The 24,107-nt window shown below is 46.9% G+C and overlaps 1 protein-coding gene across 1 annotated transcript in view; it reads left to right on the top strand.

Moving 5' to 3' along the window:
* Nucleotides 1-24,107, top strand: part of cdc42se2 (CDC42 small effector 2) — a 76,277-nt gene that overhangs the window by 36,144 nt on the left and 16,026 nt on the right. The window contains exon 2 of the mRNA XM_064943558.1: nt 12,804-13,033. Within this exon, the coding sequence (XP_064799630.1) occupies nt 12,980-13,033 (54 nt within the window). The 5' untranslated portion in view covers nt 12,804-12,979. The remainder of the gene's footprint in view (nt 1-12,803; nt 13,034-24,107) is intronic.

The raw sequence follows: 24,107 nt of genomic DNA, 5'->3' as shown, positions 1-24,107 counted from the left end.
CGTCAAGGTGTGTACCATGGTATAGTTTTACGGTGTCGTTTTTAAAAAACGGTGTAGTTCTCTTCATGTCGATTCTGCTTTGTTCTCGTCAAAGTTTGGGATCGCTACAGTGTTTTTAATGTGAGGATGACATAAGACGGGTTTCCTACTCCCGGGCCAAGTGAGGAAGCTATAGGTCCGGTGGGCATGGGGAACCCTGCTCTGCTTTCAACTGGAGCTGGTGCTTCTAAACAACTCACTCTTTGGCCAATTCAGTTGACCTTAACGTATGTCCCTTGTCCTGTGACATGTCAAAAGAAATACCATGTCCTTGGAACACCTTGTGTCCCACCTTACTTTAAACACACCGTTGTTTAACATGTGTAGATGTATTGTAGGACTGCACATTGCTCCCACTACTCTGCTGTGTGTGCACGTGTTTATGATGCGTGTGTGTTTGCGTGTGTGCATAGATGCGTACCTATGGTTAGGTAATGTGTGTAATGTGCAATCATTTGTTCTAGGAACTGTTTGAGGATTTCGCTGTGTGTTTGTAAGACAGAAGTGGGGAGCGCTCACGATTTGTGGGCCTTGTGTCCCACTCACCCCTTCCTCTCTGTTGGGCCTTGTCTTACTCACCCCTTCCTCTCTGTTGGGCCTTGTCTCACTCACCCCTTCCCCTCTGTTGGGCCTTGTCTCACTCACCCCTTCCTCTCTGTTGGGCCTTGTGTCTCACTCACCCCTTCCTCTCTGTTGGGCCGTGTGTCCCACTCACCCCTTCCTCTCTGTTGGGCCTTGTCTCACTCACCCCTTCCTCTCTGTTGGGCCTTGTCTCACTCACCCCTTTCTCTCTGTTGGGCCGTGTGTCTCACTCACCCCTTCTTCTCTGTTGGGCCTTGTGTCTCACTCACCCCTTCCTCTCTGTTGGGCCTTGTGTCTCACTCACCCCTTCCCCTCTGTTGGGCCTTTTCTCACTCACCCCTTCCTCTCTGTTGGGCCTTGTGTCTCACTCACCCCTTCCTCTCTGTTGGGCCGTGTGTCTCACTCACCCCTTCCTCTCTGTTGGGCTGTGTGTCTCACTCACCCCTTCCTCTCTGTTGGGCCTTGTGTCTCACTCACCCCTTCCTCTCTGTTGGGCCGTGTGTCTCACTCACCCCTTCCTCTCTGTTGGGCCGTGTGTCTCACTCACCCCTTCCTCTCTGTTGGGCCTTGTGTCCCACTAACCCCTTCCTCTCTGTTGGGCCGTGTGTCTCACTCACCCCTTCCCCTCTGTTGGGCCTTGTGTCTCACTCACCCCTTCCTCTCTGTTGGGCCGTGTGTCTCACTCACCCCTTCCTCTCTGTTGGGCCTTGTGTCCCACTAACCCCTTCCTCTCTGTTGGGCTTTGTGTCTCACTCACCCCTTCCTCTCTGTTGGGCCTTGTGTCTCACTCACCCCTTCCTCTCTGTTGGGCCTTGTGTCTCACTCACCCCTTCCTCTCTGTTGGGCCTTGTGTCCCACTCACCCCTTACTCTCTGTTGGGCCTTGTCTCACTCACCCCTTCCTCTCTGTTGGGCCGTGTGTCTCACTCACCCCTTCCCCTCTGTTGGGCCGTGTGTCTCACTCACCCCTTCCCCTCTGTTGGGCCTTGTCTCACTCACCCATTCCTCTCTGTTGGGCCGTGTGTCTCACTCACCCCTTCCTCTCTGTTGGGCCTTGTGTCCCACTAACCCCGTCCCAGTGAAGATGCAGCCCGGCAGCTGCTGCCGTGGCAACAAAGCCAGGGACACAAGAATTGAGGGCCAGCCTCAAAACAAGGCCAACTATTGTTCCCTTTAGTAGTTTGGTGAAGAGATGCAATGAATGAACGGGCTCTTTTCCTAAAATAAGGACTATGTTTATGTTTGCAATTCTGAAGTAAGACACTTCATTGCTGTATCCATAGTGTGAAATTTTCTCCCCTTTTATGATTTAAACACACAGAACTTTTTACCAATGTTCATCCATGTTGGTTCCTGATCAACCCTGTTGCTGTGAGCTGGCAAACAACGGGTCAATCCCAACACTGGCTTGGACTCATGTAATGCAAAATGGAGTTTTAATGCTCTTACGTGGCGCTTTGTAAAGGATTAGCCCTCGGATCTTTTATTTATTTCAACTGAAAGACAGTCGCCCAAATTGAGTCTGACCACATGGTATTTCAAGTGTTCTTTCTCCTCCCTGAAATAGTTACATAAGACACATCTGATCGGGAAATGGTGCTGTTCAGTTCTGTCACTGGGCTTATGTAAAAGATCCCATGTGATCAAAACCTTTTATTTTGTGTCGTCAGGACGAGGATAGGTTTTCGTGACGAGGACGGGTAGTGGTTGTGCCCAGTGGGTATTTTACCCAGCAGCAACCTGCTGTATCCCACTCCTTGACTTCCATTGACCTCTAAGGATTCCATAGGTGTCCACCATATCACCTTTCACCCATCCTGTCCTGTCAACAGTCATTGGTCATTTTTTATTTATTAACTAGGCCAGTCAGTTAAGAACATTCTTATTTACAAACACGGCCTAGGGACAGTGGGCTAACTGGCCTAGGGACAGTGGGCTAACTGGCCTAGGGACAGTGGGCTAACTGGCCTAGGGACAGTGGGCTAACTGGCCTAGGGGCGGTGGGCTAACTGGCCTAGGGGCGGTGGGCTAACTGGCCTAGGGGCGGTGGGCTAACTGGCCTAGGGGCGGTGGGCTAACTGGCCTAGGGGCGGTGGGCTAACTGTCCTAGGGGCGGTGGGCTAACTGTCCTAGGGGCGGTGGGCTAACTGTCCTAGGGGCGGTGGGCTAACTGGCCTAGGGGCGGTGGGCTAACTGGCCTAGGGGCGGTGGGCTAACTGGCCTAGGGGCGGGGGGCTAACTGGCCTAGGGGCGGGTGGGCTAACTGGCCTAGGGGCGGTGGGCTAACTGGCCTAGGGCGGTGGGCTAACTGGCCTAGGGGCGGTGGGCTAACTGGCCTAGGGGCGGTGGGCTAACTGGCCTAGGGGCGGGTGGGCTAACTGGCCTAGGGGCGGGTGGGCTAACTGGCCTAGGGGCGGTGGGCTAACTGGCCTAGGGGCGGTGGGCTAACTGGCCTAGGGGCGGTGGGCTAACTGGCCTAGGGGCGGTGGGCTAACTGGCCTAGGGGCGGTGGGCTAACTGGCCTAGGGGCGGTGGGCTAACTGGCCTAGGGGCGGTGGGCTAACTGGCCTAGGGGCGGTGGGCTAACGGCCTAGGGGGGCTGGGCTAACTGGCCTAGGGGCGGGGGCTAACTGGCCTAGGGGCGGGGGGCTAACTGGCCTAGGGGCGGGGGGCTAACTGGCCTAGGGGCGGGGGCTAACTGTCGGGGCTTCGATCCAGGAACCTTTCGGTTATTTTGCCCAACGCTCTAACCACTAGTCTAGCTGCCGCCCCGATAATAAACTCCTTTTCTCTTTGGACACAGCCTAGGTCTACCTATCAAGCGTGCCTGAGTGTGAAGGGAAGCAGTTGCTAGCGAGGGAAGCAGGGAGGTGTTGGTGAATAATACCACAGACCCACTGATCCGTGACTGAGTGGGGGACAAAGGCCTATGGTGAGGAGTCCACCGAGGGAGAGAGAGAGAGGACCCCTCCTCCTCATGCCCTGTGTTGCTGTCCCTATACTGTCGCTTTGTGATGGTGCACCTCCCTGCCACACTTGATGAGAAGGGGAGAAACTAGGTCTCTGACTGTCCACTCGGACACACTTTGCCCGGACATGCTTTCTGTGTTTGTCCCTCGGACTAGATGGTCGAGGTGGGTGAGTGATTATTTTTTGTGGTCGCGTTTAAGTTCGGTTAGGCTGATTAAAAAAAAATTTTTTTTTTTAAATGAGTAGAGAAAATAACTCCACTACCTGTCTGTGTGTCTCTTTGCACAGACTTTAGTTAGCCAGCTCAACACTTCAGATCAGTGCAAGTCTATTCTGAAGTCTTGTCTTCAATACACTTTATGAGTACCGGTACTTTCAGAAAGATTCTGCAATGCCACTGTAAGATCCAGGCCTTGGGCCATACCCATCATGCACTATTTGTTGTTCTACCTCCTGTAGAGTTTTGTGTGTGTGTACCTGCCTGTGGGGTTCCCTATGGCGCGCCAATCTTCCTTTCACTGGCCCTGGTTCCATTTATGGCTCACCACTAAGGGAGGGGTGTGTGACTGTAGTAGTGTGTGTGTGACTGTATTAGTGTGTGTGACTGTTTATTTATTTATTCACCTTTATTTAACCAGGATGCCAGTTGAGAACAAGTTCTCATTTACAACTGCGACTTGGCCAAGATAAAGCAAAGCAGTGTGACACAGACAACAGTGTTACACATGGGATAAGCAAACGTACAGTCAATAACACAATAGAAAAGTCTATATACAGTGTGTGCAAATGATTAGTGTGACTGTGTGTTTGGACCTCACTCATTCATCATCCCATCCAGTCAAGGGAAAATGCAACTTCTTCTCTTGGGGCCTTCCCTCTCTAGCCCCGCAATAATGTGAGAGAAAGTGAGGTTTGCCATTTTTAAAGCCCAAGTAATGAACTAACCAACTCCTCGGTTACTGCCCCAGAGAAAAGCAGGGCATTCTCATGCATTTCATGAGGTGGAGTGGAATGATGATTTTTCACTGAAGGCTGAAAGTTGTAGGGCAACCTTCCCTCAACCCCTTCCCACACCTTCAAGACTTGACATCAAGTGCGTTACTTAATTACAAGTAGACCTTAGGGTTTGGAATCATCCTTATGGATGGAATGCGATTTCATTCGGAATTTTGGATTTGGTTAGTTGGAGCAACCAAAAGTTGGTCAAATCTTGTCTATTCAAGATTCAAACACTGATTTGTATAGTCTCTCATCGGAAACTGACTGAAACTCCAAAGGACCCAGAATAGATGAAGGCAGGGGAGCACAGAGAGACCAACCAGAAGAGGGACAAGCACAGCATCCGCTGGAGGAATCAAAGGAGACGGAAATAGAGCGTTTTTAATTTTAGCACTTGAAGATGGGGCTCTGGCAGCGATTCTGTTCTGGTGCTTTCAACTCTGGCCTGTACATATTTGGCCCATGAGGAGGATGTGTGAAGGAGTGTTTTTTTTCCATTCATCTTCATCCTCTGGTTCTATTGCTCCATGAATTAACCCTTCTGTGAGCGGAGGATGTTTATGTTGGCTTTGGACATCTTTTATTTTTTTCACACTTTTTTTTTTTCAGTTACACATATTTGGACACAACAAAGTGGTGAAAAGTGTATGCCTTTTTTGAAATTCTGATTTTGTTTTATAATTTTGTAATTTCCTGTGACTTAGTATCGAGTACTGGCTTTAACAAGAAGCAACGTTTTCCGTGTGTGTGTGTGTGTGTGAACTTCCCTTTCAAGTCAGTGATTTTCCTTCCGGTGGCTCTGTCCCCTTCACTAAACTGTGATGAAAGACTTCTGAGGAGCTGTTTTGAAACCCTCTTGCTGCAGTGTCCTACTTGGAGTTGAAAGAAAATCAGGTATTTGCAGGTTAACAATATAATACAATCCCTAATGTGATGAGTAGCCAAGATTCAGTAGCAGTTGTCACTGTAGTCTAAGTTAATTTAACTTGTGACTGTTTGCAACGCAAACTAGACCGTTATGAACAGAGCTCAATTTTCGAGGGAGGGAGACACAAGATTTTGCCTAAATTAAAACTGGGCACAAATGGATATCGCAGAGAAAAGCGCTCAACTCGATCCAACACTGTGTTGCTTGCTAGACTAGTGTGGCAAGTACGTCAACTTGTTTGTGTTTAACATGGGCAGGAGCAGGCCTGCAAGCAAAGGTGAGAGAATGCCATGTTCCTTGTTTGTGTTTAACATGGGCAGGAGCAGGCCTGCAAGCCGAGGGTGAGAGAATGCCATGTTCCTTGTTTGTGTTTAACATGGGCAGGAGCAGGCCTGCAAGCCGAGGGTGAGAGAATGCCATGTTCCTTGTTTGTGTTTAACATGGGCAGGAGCAGGCCTGCAAGCAAAGGTGAGAGAATGCCATGTTCCCTGTGTGATATGGTTCCCTTTTCACCAAGGTTAGAATGATAAACTAATAGAAAATAGAAGCTCTAGATCACTTCATATTCACCATAAGGGGACATAAATAAATCAAATCATTCAATATAGACAAGCATGATTTGGCCAAAGATCTTTCGCTTAAAAAAATAAAAAATAATAACAGCTGTGGATTGTTTTAAATCATAAGCACATAGCTTACAGTTGGGAGGCCCGCGGCAAGAACCAAATGGATCAGGAATGGGCAACTGAAGGCCTGCAGAAATGATCTGTAAAACTGCACATTCTCTACGCCCCATGGCAAAATGTGTAGAATTGCAGCAAACTTGATTTAAAATGGCAAAATGTTCTCTACGCCCCATGGCAAAATGTGTAGAATTGCAGCAAACTTGATTTAAAATGGCTAAATGTTCTCTACGCCCCATGGCAAAATGTGTAGAATTGCAGGAAATTCCCTTTTTAAAATGTAAATGTTTTCTCTTTGCTGTCACAAGGGGGGGCTGCTAAAATGTTTTGCTCGCGAAGAGGGGTGGGGGGTTTATGTGTACGCAGACTCAACGAGCCACTGCAGTCCCTTGTTATGAGTCCCGGTTTTCACCCCCATCAAAGTTGCCCATCCCTGAAATAGATAATTGTTGAGTTGCGAATGTCAAATCAAACTTTTATTTATAAGCTTCGAATACAACAAGTGTAGATCTTACCGTGAAATGTCTACTTACAAGCCCTTAACCAACAGTGCAGTTCAAGAAGAGTTAAGAAAATATTTACCAAATAAACTAAAGTAAAATATGATAAGTAATAAACTAACAATAACGAGGCTATATACAGGGTGTACCATATTGATTCAGTGTGCGGGGCTACAGGTTAGTTGAGGTAATTTGTACATGTAGGTAGGGTTGAAGTGACTATGCATAAATAATAAACAGCGAGTAGCAGCAGTGAACTAAACAAATGGAGGGGAGGTCAATGTAAATAGTCTGATGGCCATTTGATTAATTGTTCAGCAGTCATGGTTTGGGGGGGGGGGGGTAGAAGCTGTTAAGAAGCATTTTGATCCGAGACTTGGCGCTCCGGTATCACTTGTCGTGCGGTAGCAGAGAGAACAGACTAGGGTAACTGGAGTCTGACCATTTTATGGGCTTTCCTCTGACATCGCCTGGTATATAGGTCCTGAATGGCAGGAAGCTTGGCCCCAGTGAGTAGTTGCCATACCAGGCGGTGGTGATGCAACCGGTCAGGATGCTCTCAATGGTGCAGCTGTAGAACTTTTTGAGGATCTGGGGACTCATGCCCTCCTAAGGGAGGAAAAGGTTTTGTCGTGCCCTCTTCACGGTTGTCTTGGTGTGTTTGGACCATGATAGTTTGTTGGTGATGTGGACACCAAGGAACTTGAAACTCTCGACCCGCTCCACTACAGCCCCGTCGATGTTAATGGGGGCCTGTTCGGCCCGCCTTTTCCTGTAGTCCACGATCAGCTCCTTTGTCTTGCTCACATTGAGGGAGAGGTTGTTGTCCTGGCACCACACTGACAGGTCTCTGACCTCCTCCCTATATGCTGTCTTGTTGTTGATCAGGCCTACCACTGTTGTCTTCAGCAAACTTAATGATGATGTTGGAGTCGTGTTTGGCCACACAATTGTGGGTGAACAGCGAGTACAGGAGGGGACTAAGTAGACACCGCTGAGGGGCCCCAGTGTTGAGGCTCAGCGTGGCAGAGGTGTTGTTGCCTGCCCTTACCACCTGGGGGCGGCCTGTCAGGAAGTCCAGGATCCAGTTGCAGAGGGAGGTGTTTAGTCCCCCCAGGGTCCTTAGCTTAGTGATGAGCTTTGAGGGTACTATGGTATTGAACGCTGAGCTGTAGTCAATGAACAGCATTCTCACATAGGTGTTCCTTTTTGTCCAGGTGGGAAAGGGCAGTGTGGAGCTCGATTTTTAAAGATTTGTGTCAACACAATGGCAGGTATGTGAAGCTGCATGCACTAAGGAATGTAATCAGGATTGGGGCTCACGCTCGCTCCCTCAGGACATTTGAGCCTCTGTCTCTGCGCGAGTGCTGTTCACAACAAGCTTTTCCGTAGGCTTTTTCCAAACAGCCATTAATTAACTTAGTGCTGTGACTGCTGTTACCCGATCTTGTCTTATGCTTAGGTTAAGAATAGGATTTTTGTAGTCTGCATAGATGGATTTTGCAGTGGTCTAAGGCACTGCATATATATATCCCATTTAGCAGATGGACTCCTGGGGCCACTACTTTTACATATGGGTGCAGTGGTCGTTAAGCGCCATGCTCTACCGACTGAGCCACACATCTCATTGCTACAGAAACCCTGGTTTGATTCCAGGCTGCATCACAACCGGCAATGGTTGGTAGTCCCATAGGGCGGTGCACAATTGGCCCAGCATCGTTAGGGTTTGGCTGGTGTAGGTCGTCATTGTAAATAACAATTTGTTTTTATTGACTTGCCTAATTAAAAAAAAAATGTTTTAAATGGATGCATGCAATGTTCTATCATAAAGGTGATCGTCAGCACCCCCTAATCTAAACAACTTCCCGCAGCTATGTCTTGTATGCAACCGCCTAATCTCGGCTTACGAAAAGGGAGAACACATTGTACAATATGACATCTAACATGGAGGAGGAAATGATTGTCTGAAGAAAGCTTCAACTGCCACTGACTGACCCCAATGATAGAGTGAATATTTCAAAACGCCAGAGGGAATGTATCCAAGCTATGTTTTCCAGCGATTGTATTGAGAAATATTACGATATTGCCCCAAATCCTGATTACATTCCTTAGTGCATGCAGCTTCACATACCTGCCATTAACGGGGCGGCAGGGTGGCCTAGTGGTTAGAGCGTAACCGGAAGGTTGCAAGTTCAAATCCCCGAGCTGACAAGGTACAAATCTATCGTTCTGCCCCTGAACAGGCAGTTAACCCACTGTTCCTAGGCCGTTATTGAAAATAAGAATTTGTTCTTAACTGACTTGCCTAGTAAAATAAAGGTAAAATAAAAAAATGTGTTTACACAAATCTTTTAATCACAGTATGGCATTATTCACAGAATACTCCTCTATTAGCCCACGTTGTGAAGGAACCGATCGAAGCCAAGTTCTGTTGGATCTGTATACTCCATCTGCAACATGCTACTGAGTGGAAAAGCACAAGGGTCAGATTTGTATTGTCATTTGTAGACCTTACTACGGGTGTATTGTGGTTGTACTTCTGGAGGTAACATAGGAAAGACGGTTTGTTGACATGCTTTACTATCGGAACATCAAGTAATGAATGCGCTGAGGTTTTCCTTAGAGGGTATTTCCATCAAAAAGGACCCATGAGCACCAACGTGAAATTCATAGGAGCATATCGAATTGGGTGACAAATCAAAGTGAAGTCTATTTTTAGGGTATTTAAAAAAATATATATATTTCACCTTTATTTCACCAGGTAGGCTAGTTCTCATTTTCATCTGCGACCTGGCCAAGATAAAGCAAAGCAGTTCGACACATACAACAACACAGAGTTACACATGGAATAAAGGAATTGATACATTTCTCGACCATTTCCATCTAAAACATTTGGCCTAAGTAAAGGCTTTAACATACATCAAATCAAATTGTATTAGTCACATGCGCAGGTGTACCTACGAGCCCTCGTACCACAGGTGAGCCCCTCGTAGTACCACAGGCCCCTCGTACAACAGGTGTAGCCCCTCGTACAACAGGTGTACCTACGAGCCCCTCGTACAACAGGTGTACCTACGAGCCCCTCGTTCAACAGGTGTACCTACGAGCCCCTCGTACCACAGGTGTACCTACGAGCCCCTCGTACCACAGGTGTACCTACGAGCCCCTCGTACCACAGGTGTACCTACGAGCCCCCGTACCACGAGCCCCTCGTACCACAGGTGTACCTACGAGCCCCCTCGTACCACAGGTGTACCTACGAGCCCCTCGTACCACAGGTGTGTAGCCCCCTACACAGGTGTACCCCTACGAGCCCCTAGTTCAACAGGTGTACCTCGTACCACAGGTGTAGCCCCTACGAGCCCCTCGTACCACAGGTGTACCTACGAGCCCCTCGTACCACAGGTGTACCTACGAGCCCCTCGTACCACAGGTGTACCTACGAGCCCCTCGTACCACAGGTGTACCTACGAGCCCCTCGTACCACAGGTGTACCTACGAGCCCCTCGTACCACAGGTGTACCTACGAGCGAGCCCGTACCACAGGTGTACCTACGAGCCCCTCGTACCACTAGTACAGCCCCTCGTACCACCCCTAGTACCACAGGTGTACCTACGAGCCTCTAACCAACAATGCATTTTAAACAAAAAAATACTGATAAGAAATGAAAGTAACAAGTAATTAAAGAGCAGTTGTTTTCTGGATAAACAGATGGAAAAGGGGTCTTTTAGAAATACCAGTCTGGACACACTTATTCATCCCAAGGTTTTTATTTTTTACTATTTTCTACATTGTAGAATAATAGTGAAGACATCAAAGCTATGAAATAACACACATGGCATCATGTAGTAACCAAAACCTGGTACTTTCACGGCAAATAATTCACGGACTTCACTTACTAATTTCTCTGAACAGGGGGGGGGTAAACAGGCCACCTACCTCGCGTTAGTCAGCGCGGCGAAAGCCGGGCACGCTGGGGCGAAGGCCTGGGCATGGCGTGCGGATTCATTAGGCTACTGATATTCCATAGGGTTTGTTTTGGCTTGTAGATCAATGACTGTCAACACAGTTACATGCTCTGTTCAACATTGAATGAAAATTAGATTTTCGGAAAGTAGAAAGTAAGTAATATGAGCAACAACAAAAAAATATGAATCGTGGATTCGTAACATTTGAATCTATTGTCTGACCCCTGGCCTGTAGCTCTCACAGAAACCCACTTCATGACATTTGAATCTATTGTCTGACCCCTGGCCTGTAGCTCTCACAGAAACCCACTTCATAACATTTGAATCTATTGTCTGACCCCTGGCCTGTAGCTCTCACAGAAACCCACTTCATAACATTTGAATCTATTGTCTGACCCCTGGCCTGTAGCTCTCACAGACCCCTGGCCTGTAGCTCTCACAGACCCCTGGCCTGTAGCTCTCACAGACCCCTGGCCTGTAGCTCTCACAGAAACCCACTTCATGTCACCATTTTGTCCCCCAACACTTTCCCTGGTTGCCAAAACTCTTGCTCAACAACAACAACAACAACAAAAAATGCCATCTGTCTCATCACAATTTAAGTCACTCCCCAAAAATGATAGTGGGTTGCGTTTTACCCCTAAGCTATCCTACATTTGACCTGTGTTACATTTAACCCCACTCTCCCCTATGCTCTCACTGTGTGAGTGGTAACGTGCTTAACCAAGCTGCTAAAAACGCTGGGTTTAAAAATGGTGCAGTTTCGTGCATATTTAGGAATTGAGCGATAAAGTAGGAATGGAACGTTTGGATCGCCATCTTTTTAACAGAGGCCGTTTAAAACTGCTGTGTTGTGCATATTGGCTGCCTGTCAGAACGCAGGTTTCCCTCCCTGTGGCTCTGGTAACTTGGATGTGTCTCGGGAGGAATATCTCTCCAGCCTAGAACACACAACAACAACAAGCCGACTGGGTAAATAGATCAACTATTCCACACTGGAGTTGTCAGACTCATTACTCCTTTTGTTTGCAGAGGAAAAGTACACATGGATTGGTTCTAGTATCTTCAGTGTGCCTCGATATTAAATATATGTTTTTTTTCATGTTTCATATTTTTGGGGAGCAATCACGTCTCACCATACCAATGGACTCATCCTCACGTCTCAGAATACCAATGGACTCATCCTCACGTCTCAGAATATCAATGAACTCATCCTCACATCTCACCATACCAATGGACACCTTTACGTCTCAGAATACCAATGGACTCATCCTCACGTCTCACCATACCAATGGACTCATCCTCACGTCTCAGAATACCAATGGACTCATCTTCACGTCTCACCATACCAATGGACTCATCCTCACATCTCACCATACCAATGGACACCTTTCCATCTCAGAATACCAATGGACTCATCCTCACGTCTCAGAGTACCAATGGACTCATCCTCACGTCTCAGAGTACCAATGGACTCATCCTCACGTCTCAGAATACCAATGGACTCATCCTCACGTCTCAGAGTACCAATGGACTCATCCTCAGGTCTCAGAGTACCAATGGACTCATCCTCACGTCTCAGAATACCAATGGACTCACACTTCAGCTCAACTGACATGTCTGCTGAAAAAGTCCCAGACAGTCTATTGCACATTTTTTACCCCTTAAGAAAACAAGTATGAGAACGCCAACATATTTGCTATTATGTGTGGTTTCACAAGGCCAGGTGTTTAATGTGAATTGTCTTGGCCTCGGGTAGTGTTGGGACACTAGCCGAGGAGAGCCAAGCAATACACATCTATTGTGTCTGTGTCGGTCACCAGACACAATAGCATATGTCTGTACTCCGGGCTCATTGTGAGTAAAGTAGCACCACAGCTAGGTAGAGAATAGTGTCGGAAACACAAACACACACACACATACAGGAGCCTGCAGCCAGTCTCTCCTGTCTTATTAAGACGAGTAATCTCTCTAACCCACAAACCCAGATAGTGACGACTGGGAGAACCTTACGCATACACTGCCCTTCGAGCATTTGTTTGTGTGCACGACTGTATGTGTGTGTGTGTGACTGTACACTTGAACACATTTCACAAACGGTCAGCTCACCTCTTGCCTCTCCTCTCTATCCCAGGTGTGACTGACCCGGTCAGGAGCCTACTGCCCTGAGAGGCTCTCTGGATCTCTACCTCTTAGGCTGCGTCCCCCATCCCCACCTACCCAGGCCTGCGCTACAGTACCCCCTCCCCCACCCCACCGTGGGACTTTGGAGCATCATCCTAGCCTGGAACACGTTAAGACTGCTAAGTGATGAGCGAGTTCTGGTTGTGTTTCAACTGCTGTATTGCAGAGCAGCCCCAGCCGGTAAGTGACCCCACAAACAATTGAGTCATTTTATGTCACACTTTTTAATAGAGTTGTAGTATAGAACACACCCATTTAACTACGTGATTAGTGTTTGTTAGGGATTTCTAAGCTCACTCTTATTAATTCAAATGTAGGTATGCGACACTCAGGATCTGGGTGTTGTGTGTGTGTGTGTGTGTGTGTGTACTGCCTGTAGTGTCCTATATCCTCCAAATCAGAGACCGCTACGCCTCAGACCCCTAGCCTCCACCAGTGCACCATAGGGCTCGATGGAGAAATTATCCTAACATCCATCAGACTTTCAGATCTAGGAGAAGGAGTCGTGGGTAGGAGCTGTGGTCCGTCTTGGGTAGGAGCTGGGGTCCGTCTTGGGAAGGAGCTGGGGTCCGTCTTGGGAAGGAGCTGGGGTCCGTCTTGGGAAGGAGCTGGGGTCCGTCGTGGGTAGGCTCTGGGGTCCGTCTTGGGTAGGAGCTGGGGTCCGTGTTGGGTAGGAGCTGGGGTCCGTGTTGGGTAGGAGCTGGGGTCCGTCGTGGGTAGGAGCTGGGGTCCGTCTTGGGAAGGAGCTGGGGTCCGTCGTGGGTAGGCTCTGGGGTCCGTCTTGGGTAGGAGCTGGGGTCCGTGTTGGGTAGGAGCTGGGGTCCGTCTTGGGTAGGAGCTGGGGTCCGTGTTGGGAAGGAGCTGGGGTCCGTCTTGGGTAGGCTCTGGGGTCCGTCTTGGGTAGGAGCTGGGGTCCGTGTTGGGTAGGAGCTGGGGTCCGTGTTGGGTAGGAGCTGGGGTCCGTCGTGGGTAGGAGCTGGGGTCCGTCGTGGGTAGGCGCTGGGGTCCGTCTTGGGTAGGAGCTGGGGTCCGTCTTGGGTAGGAGCTGGGGTCCGTCGTGGGTAGGAGCTGGGGTCCGTCGTGGGTAGGCGCTGGGGTCCGTCTTGGGTAGGAGCTGGGGTCCGTCGTGGGTAGGAGCTGGGGTCCGTCGTGGGTAGGAGCTGGGGTCCGTCGTGGGTAGGAGCTGGGGTCCGTCGTGGGTAGGAGCTGGGGTCCGTCGTGGGTAGGAGCTGGGGTCCGTCGTGGGTAGGCTCTGGGGTCCGTCTTGGGTAGGAGCTGGGGTCCGTCTTGGGTAGGAGCTGGGGTCCGTCTTGGGTAGGAGCTGGGGTCCGTCTTGGGTAGGCGCTGGGGTCCGTCTTGGGTAGGAGCTGGGGTCCGTCTTGGGTAGGAGCTAGGGGTGGGTCTGTGTTATGTGGGTGGATTAGGTCTGTTTTAAACACCCAAGCAAGGCAGGAGATGTTACATTTTTGTTGTTGAAAATTTTCTAATTTTGAAATCAGTCCCATCCATCAACTACAGTACAGGTTGATTTATTTGAATGTTGAGAAACATGCTCCCTCTTCCAACAACTAGGATACTGTGATCACCAGTGTGTGTGTGTGTGTGTGTGTGTGTGTGTGTGTGTACACTGTGTTTTTGTACCGTCTCTGTGCAATGTGAATGCCCTCCCTCTCGGCCTAAACTTTAAAATCATTACACATCCCAGGAGATAGCTGCTGTCACAACACATTAATCCTCAACCCCCCCCCCCAATTCCCAGGCTGATCACACACACCCTGGAAACGTGGTCTAAAAATAGATGGAAATGTGTCTCTGATTAGATTCCTCCACAGCAGAAAATCCTTTGTTCTTGTTCTTTCTCTACTTTTTGAGTGGTGTCTGGTGTGTGTGTGAGTGGTGTCCAGCTGGTCCCCCCCCCCCCCAGTGTGTCTGTGTCTCCAACTGGTCCCCCCCCCCCCCAGTGTGTGTCTCCAACTTGTCCCCCCCTCAGTGTGTGTGTGCACGTGCATCTAGCTTTCTCCACAATAAGAGGTGAGGTTTCCCTCCCTCTGCCTTTTATGGCCAAAGCATGTGAAGAATCCTGAGCGTTTTGTCAGCTCTGTCATAGCCGAGAGTTGATGATTCTGCTAAGTTTGGCCGACCAGAAGGCTGAGACCTTTATATAGATTTTTCTAACCTTTTATTTAACTAGGCAAGTCAGTTAAGAACAAATTCTTATTTTCAATGACTGCCTAGCGAAAGGCCTCCTGCAGGGACAGGGGCTGGGATAAAAATATATAGACACACACATACACAAAACACGCATCATGACGAGTGACAACACTTCATAAAGAGACCTAAGGCAACACATGATAACGACATGGTAGCAACACATGGCAGCAGCACAACATGGTAGCAGCACAAAACATGGTACAAACCTAAACCTAAGCTTGGCCGACCACAGGGCTGAAAAGCTTGTCGCTCTGTCATACATGTAGCAGAGCAAACCATTCGCTCTCCCTTCCCATCTGACAAGACACACTGCTTCACACTCAAATAATTTGTTTATTGACTGTTCTATTGAATAACTATGTTAAGACTCACCAAAGGCTTCATGAGGATCACAAATCCGGTCATGTCTATAGGTCTTGGGGTAGGCTAGAAACACTCTGGTGTTCTAAACAATACTGACCCAGCCACCCCTGCTCAACTCAGGAAACTATTTATCGCAAGCGGACGCTGCTTCGCTGTCCTTTCTACTATAAAAAACACAGGCTAACAGCTTCCCCCATAAGCTTCCCCAATAAGCTTCCCCAATAAGCTTCCCAATAAACATAGAGTGATAAAGAACAAACATCTGAAAATAGTTGGATTAGAATATTCAACTTTTTTTTATTTCCCTTTTTGTTTTTGGACAGTTTCCTACTGAATTTACACTGAACAAAAATATAGACGCAACGTGCAATACTTTTTACCGAGTTACTGTTCATATAAGTGGGTCGATTTGAAATAAATTAATTTGGCCCGAATCATCAAATTTGATTGGTCACATACACATGGTTAGCAGATGTTAATGCGAGTGTAGCGAGATGCTTGTGCTTCTAGTTCCCGATAGTGCAGTAATATCTAACAAGAAATCTAATAAATTCACAACGACTACCTAATACACACCAAATGTAAAGGGATGAATAAGAATATGTACATATAAATATATGGATGAGCGATGGCCATGCGGCATAGGCAAGGTGCAGTAGATGGTATAGAGTACAGTATATACATATGAGATGACTAATGTAGGATGTGTTATGGCGTTATATAAAGTGACTAGTGATACCTTTTTTATTAAATCCATTTATGAAATGTATTAAAGTGGCCAGTGATTCGAGTCTGTATTTTGGCAGCAGCCTCTCTGTTAGTGATGTCTGTTTAACAGTCTCATGGCCTTGAGATAGAAGCTGTTTTTCAGTCTCTCTGTCCCAGCAATGATGCACCTGTACTGACCTCGCCTTCTGGATAATAGTGGTGTGAACAGGCAGTGGCTCGGGTGGTTGTTGTCCTTGATGATCTTTTTGGCCTTCCTGTGACATCGGGTACTCTAGGTGTCCTGAAAGGCAGGTAGTTTTCCCCCGGTGATGCGTTGTGCAGACTGCAATACCCTCTGGAGAGCCTATACTACCCACCACTGTGGTTCTCTGTGGTGTTCAAGCATGCGTGTCTGTGTGGCGTGTGCATGATTGTGTGTGTGGTATGCCCTTGTATGATTGTGTGTGTGTGGTATGCCCTTGTATGATTGTGTGTGTGTGTGGTATGCCCTTGTATGATTGTGTGTGTGTGGTATGCCCTTGTATGATTGTGTGTGTGTGGTATGCCCTTGTATGATTGTATGATTGTGTGTGTGTGGTATGCCCTTGTATGATTGTGTGTGTGTGGTATGCCCTTGTATGATTGTGTGTGTGTGGTATGCCCTTGTATGATTGTGTGTGTGTGGTATGCCCTTGTATGATTGTGTGTGTGTGTGGTATGCCCTAGTATGATTGTGTGTGTGTCTGTGTCTGTGAGAATGAAACTTTGTGTATGAATGAGCTTGTGTGTGAGCATCTCTTTGTCCCAGATTTAACTAACCCTAACCCATATTAGACTAAATTGCTAAAACGGGCATTGCACTTCTGATGAGCGGTGATGGGGAGGCCTATATAAATTAGACCATCCAGTAAGGAGAAGAGCGCCTGAGGACTTCCTCGCGTGAACACTTTCCCCATCTACACCCAGAGCACTAGTGTGTCCTCATTCTGGGATGCCCAGCAATAGGCCACATCTTGCTTTCTCATTCCCAGGATGCATAGCAATAGGCCACATCTAGCTTAATCATTCCCAGGATGCATAGCAATAGGCCACATCTAGCTTAATCATTCCCAGGATGCATAGCAATAGGCCACATCTAGCTTAATCATTCCCAGGATGCATAGCAATAGGCCACATCCAGCTTAATCATTCCCAGGATGCATAGCAATAGGCCACATCTAGCTTAATCATTCCCAGGATGCATAGCAATAGGCCACATCTAGCTTAATCATTCCCAGGATGCATAGCAATAGGCCACATCTAGCTTAATCATTCCCAGGATGCATAGCAATAGGCCACATCTAGCTTAATCATTCCCAGGATGCATAGCAATAGGCCACATCTAGCTTAATCATTCCCAGGATGCATAGCAATAGGCCACATCTAGCTTAATCATTCCCAGGATGCATAGCAATAGGCCACATCTAGCTTAATCATTCCCAGGATGCATAGCAATAGGCCACATCTAGCTTAATCATTCCCAGGATGCATAGCAATAGGCCACATCTAGCTTAATCATTCCCAGGATGCATAGCAATAGGCCACATCTAGCTTAATCATTCCCAGGATGCATAGCAATAGGCCACATCTAGCTTAATCATTCCCAGGATGCATAGCAATAGGCCACATCTAGCTTAATCATTCCCAGGATGCATAGCAATAGGCCACATCTAGCTTAATCATTCCCAGGATGCATAGCAATAGGCCACATCCAGCTTAATCATTCCCAGGATGCATAGCAATAGGCCACATCTAGCTTAATCATTCCCAGGATGCATAGCAATAGGCCACATCCAGCTTAATCATTCCCAGGATGCATAGCAATAGGCCACATCTAGCTTAATCATTCCCAGGATGCATAGCAATAGGCCACATCTAGCTTAATCATTCCCAGGATGCATAGCAATAGGCCACATCCAGCTTAATCATTCTGGGAAGCATAGCAATAGGCCACATCTAGCTTAATCATTCCCAGGATGCATAGCAATAGGCCACATCTAGCTTAATCATTCCAGAATGCATAGCAATAGGCCACATCTAGCTTAATCATTCCCAGAATGCATAGCAATAGGCCACATCCAGCTTAATCATTCCAGAATGCATAGCAATAGGCCACATCTAGCTTAATCATTCCCAGAATGCATAGCAATAGGCCACATCTAGCTTAATCATTCTGGGAAGCATAGCAATAGGCCACATCTAGCTTAATCATTCCCAGGATGCATAGCAATAGGCCACATCTAGCTTAATCATTCCCAGGATGCATAGCAATAGGCCACATCCAGCTTAATCATTCCGGGATGCCCAGCAATAGGCCACATCTAGCTTAATCATTATGGGATGCCCAGCAATAGGCCACATCTAGCTTAATCATTCCCAGGATGCATAGCAATAGGCCACATCCAGCTTAATCATTCCAGAATGCATAGCAATAGGCCACATCTAGCTTAATCATTCCCAGGATGCATAGCAATAGGCCACATCTAGCTTAATCATTCCCAGGATGCATAGCAATAGGCCACATCTAGCTTAATCATCTAGCATTCTCTCCACATTTTATAACCGTTGTATTGTTTTATGATAGTCATATGGTCCATTTTTAACAGGCTCTTTTATCCAAAGCCATTTCCAGTAAACTATGTGACGCTTGTGGGATTCGAACTCACAACCCTGGTGTTGCCACTTGCCTGTCTCTGTGGGAGCTGAATGATCAGTAGTGAGGTAATGGAAATATAAAGGCCTACATCATGCTATTCATCCCAATAGCTTAGTGCTCTACACTGCCTTAAAGTATTCACACCTTGACTTTTCCACATTTTTTACAGCCTGAATTAAATAGAATTATATTTCTATTTTGTGTCACTGGCCTACACACAATACCCCATAATGTCAAAAGTGGAATTGTTTTTAGAATTTTTTACAAATTAATTAAAATGAAAAGCTGAAATATCTTTAGTCATTAAGTATACAGCAGAATTTCGCCGGAGGAGATGGCTGCCGTTTTACGGGCTCTTAACCAATTGTGCTATTGTGTGTGTGTTTTTCGCATTATTTGTAACTTATTTTGTACATTATATTTCTGCCACTGTCTCTAATGACCGAATATAGCTTCTGGATATCAGGACAGCGTTTACTCGCCTTGTTCTAGACGAAGATTATTTTCTTTAACAAGTCGGATGCAAAGGATTTACTTCAGACACCCGACAAGGCCAACATCCCCGTCATTCACAGGAGAAAGAGAGGGAGACATCGGGGACGTGGGTCATGGTGCCTTGTTTGGATCTGACGCACAGTCATTGGATAACAAAATAGACGAGCTACGATTATGAATATCCTGTAATATCTTATGTTTCTCAGAGTCTTGGCTGAACGACAACATGGATAACATACAGCTGGCGGGGTTTACGCTGCATCAGCAAGATAGAACAGCTGCCTCCGGTAAGACGAGGGGTGGCGGTCTGTGTATATTTGTAAACCGCTGGTGCACAAAATCTAATATTAAGGAAGTCTCGAGGTATTGCTCACCTGAGGTAGAGTATCTCATGATATGTTGTAGACCACACTATTTACCAAGAGTTGTCATCTATGTTCTTCGTAATTGTCTATCTACCACTGATGCTGGCACTAAGTCCGCACTCAATGAGCTGTTTAAAGCCATAAGCAAACAGGAAAATGCTCATCCAGAGGTGGCGCCCCTAAGTGCCTGGGACTTTAATGCAGAGAAACTTAAATCCGTTTTACCTCAATTCTACCAGCATGTCACATGTGCAACCAGAGGGAAAAAAACTCTAGACAACCTTTATTCCACACAGAGACGCATACAAAGCTCTCTCTCTCGCCCTCCATTTGGCAAATCTGACCATAATTCTATCTTCCTGATTCCTGCTTACAAGCAGAAACTAAAGCAGGAGGCACAGGTGACGCTGTAAATAAAGTAGTGGTCAGATGACGCAGAAGCTAAGCTACAGGACTGTTTTGCTAGCACAGACTGGAATATGTTCCGGGATTCTTCCGATGTCATTGAGGAGTACACCACATCAGTCGCTGGCTTCATCAGTAAGTGCATCAATGACATTGTTCCCATGGTGACAGTACATACATACCCCAAACAGAAACAAAGGATTACAGGCAAAGTCCGCACTGAGCTAAATGGTGGAGCTGCCGCTTTCAAGGTGCGGGACTTTAACCCGGAAGTTTATAAGAAATCCTGCTATGCCCTCCGACGAACCATCAAACAGGCAAAGCGTCAATACGGGACTAAGATTGAATACTTTGCCATTGAATTGAATACTACACTGGCTCCGACGCTTGTCACATGTGACAGGGCTTGCAAGCTATTACAAACTACAAAGGTAAGCACAGCCGCGAGCTGCCCAGTGACGCAAGCATACCAGACGAGCATGCATGAGAGCATCAGCTGTTCTGGACGACTGTGTGATCACGCTCTCCGTAGCCGATGTGTGTAAGACCTTTTAAACAGGTCAACATTCACAAGGCTGCGGGGCAAGACAGATTACCAGGACGTGTACTCCGAGCATGCGCTGACCAACTGGCAAGTGTCTTAACTGACATTTTCAACCTCTCCCTGACCTGAGTCTGTAATACCAACATGTTTCAAGTAGACCACCATAGTCCCTGTTCCCAAGAACAAGAAGGTTACATGTCTAAATGACTTCCGACCCATAGCACTCACGTCTGTAGCCATGAAGTGCTTTGAAAGGCAGGTCATGGCTCACATCAACACCATTATCCCAGAAACCTTTAGACCCACTCCAATTTGCCGTACCGCCCCAACAGATCCACGGATGATGCAATCTCTATTGCACTCCACACTGCCCTTTCCCACCTGTATAAAAATAACACCTATTTGAGAATGCTATTCATTCACTACAGCTCAGCGTTCAAAACCATAGTGCCCTCAAAGCTCATCACTAAGCTAAGGAGCATGGGACTGAATGCCTTGATGTGCAACTGGATTCTGGACTTCCTGGGTTGCCCCCAGGTGGTAAGGGTAGGTAACAGCACATCTGCCACGTTGATCCTCAACACTGGAGCCCCTGAGAGGTGTGTACTTAGACCCCTCCTGTACTCCCTGTTCACCTATGACTGCATGGTCAGGCACGTCTCCAACACCATCAAGTTTGCTGTCAACACAACAGCCTGATCACCGACAACTATGAGAGAGCCTATAGGGAGGAAGTCAGAGACCTGGCCATGTGGTGCCAGGACAACAACCTCTCCCTCAACGTGATCAAGACAAAGGAGATGATTGTGGACTACAGGAAAAGGTGGACCGAGCACGCCTCCATTCTCTTAGACAGGGCTGTAGTGGAGCAGGTTGAGAGCTTCAAGTTCCTCGGTGTCTATATTTCCAACGAATTATCATGGTCCAAACATACCAAGACGGTCATGAATAGGGCTCGACAAAGCCTATTCCCCCTCAGGAGACTGAAAAGATTTAGCATGGGTCCTCAGATCCTCAAAAGGTTCTACAGCTGCACCATCGAGAGCATCCTGACTGGTTGCATCACAGCCTGGAATGGCATCTTCTCAGCCTCCGACCACAAGGCACTACAGAGGGTAGTGTGTACGGCCCAGTCATCACAGGGAGGAAGCTTCCTGCCATCCAGGACCTCTATACCAGGCAGTGTCCGAGGAAGGCCCTAAAAATTGTCAGACTCCAGCCACCCTAGTCATAGACTGTTCTCTCTGCTACCGCACGGCAAAGGGTACCGGAGCACCAAGTCTAGGTCCAAAAGGCTTCTTAATAGCTTCTATCCCCAAGCCATGAGACTCCTGAACAGCTAATCAAATGGCTACCCAGACTATTTGCATTGTCCCACCCTCTCTTTTACGCTGCTGCTTCTCCCTGGTTATTATCTATGCATAGTCACTTTAATAACTTGAATACCTACATGTACATATTTCCACAGTTACCTCGACTAATCTGTGCCCCCACACATTGACTCTGTACTGGCACCCCCTGTATATAGTCTCCACATTGACTCTGTACTGGCACCCCCTGTATATAGCCTCCACATTGACTCTGTACCGTAACACCCTGTATATAGCCTCCACATTGACTCTGTACTGGCACCCCCTGTATATAGCCTCCACATTGACTCTGTACTGGTACCCCCTGTATATAGCCTCCACATTGACTCTGTACTGGCACCCCCTGTATATAGCCTCCACATTGACTCTGTACCGTAACACCCTGTATATAACCTCCACATTGACTCTGTACTGGCACCCCCTGTATATAGCCTCCACATTGACTCTGTACTGGTACCCCCTGTATATAGCCTCCACATTGACTCTGTACTGGTACCCCCTGTATATAGCCTCCACATTGACTCTGTACCAGTACCCCCTGTATATAGCCTCCACATTGACTCTGTACCAGTACCCCCTGTATATAGCCTCCACATTGACTCTGTACTGGCACCCCCTGTATATAGCATCGCTACTATTATTTTACTGCTGCTCTTTAACTATGTTTTTCTTTTTTTACATATCTATTTTTTTAATGATCACTTATTTTTCTTAACTGCGTTGTTGGTTAAGGGCTTGTAAGCATTTCACTGTAAGGTTGTATTCTGTTGTATTCGGCGCATGTGACAGATAATTTGATTCGATTTTTTTTTCAACCCCTTTATTATGGCAAGCCTAAATAAGTTAATAAGTAAAAGTGCGCTTAACAAGTCACATAATTAGTTGCATGGACTCACTCTTCGTGCAATAATAGTTTTTAACATGATTTTTGAATGACTATTCATCTCTGTACCCCACACATAATTATCTGTAAGGTCCCTCAGTCAAGCAGTGCATTTCAAACACCGTTTCAACCACGAAGACCAGGGGTGTTTTCCAATGCCTCACAGAGAAGGGAACCTATTGGTACATGGGTTATTGGATATCCCTTTGAGCATGGTGCAGTTATTAATTAATTTGGATGGCGTATCAGTACACCAAGTCACTACAAAGATACGTGCATCCTTCCTAACTCAGTTGCCGGGGAGGAAGGAAGCCGCACAGGGATTTCACTTTTTGGCCAATGGGGACTTTATTACTGTTAGAGTTGAATGGCTGTGATGGGAGAAAACAGAGGATGGATCAACAACATTGTAGTTACTCCACAATACTAACCTAAATGAGAGTGAAAAGGAAACCTGTACATTAAAAAACATATTTCAAAACATGCCTCTGTTTTGCAATAAGGCACTAAAGTGAAACTGCAGAAAATGTCGCAAGGAAATTAATTTCATGTCCTGCATACAAAGTGGTATGTTTGTGGCAAATCCAACGCAACACATCAGAGAACCACCCTTCATATGTTCAAGCTTCATGTTATGGGTGTGCTTGTCCTAGTCAAGGACAAGGGAGTCTTTTTAGGATAAAAAGAAACAGAATAGATCTAAGCACAGGCAAAATCCTAGAGGAAAACCTGGCTTAGTCTGCTTTCCAACAGACACTGGGAGACATTCACCTTTCAGCAGGACGACAACATTAAACACAAGGGCAAATATACACTGGAGTTGCTTACGAAGACCACATTGAATGTTCCTGAGTAGGGCTGTGGCGGTCACAAACTTTCGGCAGTTGGTGATTGTCAAGAAAATAACTGTTTGTCTCACGGTCATTTACCGTTAATTAACATAAACACATTTAGCATCTCCTGGCTTCCACATAGCCTACAAGCCATTTTAAAAAGTCTAATAAATCCATGTAATATAGCCTACACCTTCACAATAAATCCATGTAATATAGCCTTCACAATAAATCCATGTAATATAGCCTTCACAGTAAATCCATGTAATATAGCCTTCACAGTAAATCCATGTAATATAGCCTTCACAATAAATCCATGTAATATAGCCTTCACAATAAATCCATGTAATATAGCCTTCACAATAAATCCATGTAATATAGC

This window comes from Oncorhynchus masou, chromosome 28, assembly GCF_036934945.1.
Source record: "Oncorhynchus masou masou isolate Uvic2021 chromosome 28, UVic_Omas_1.1, whole genome shotgun sequence".
Classification (NCBI taxonomy): Eukaryota; Metazoa; Chordata; class Actinopteri; order Salmoniformes; family Salmonidae; genus Oncorhynchus; species Oncorhynchus masou.
Note: the sequence above shows the minus strand (reverse complement) of the source record. Positions and strands in the feature narration are given on the sequence as shown.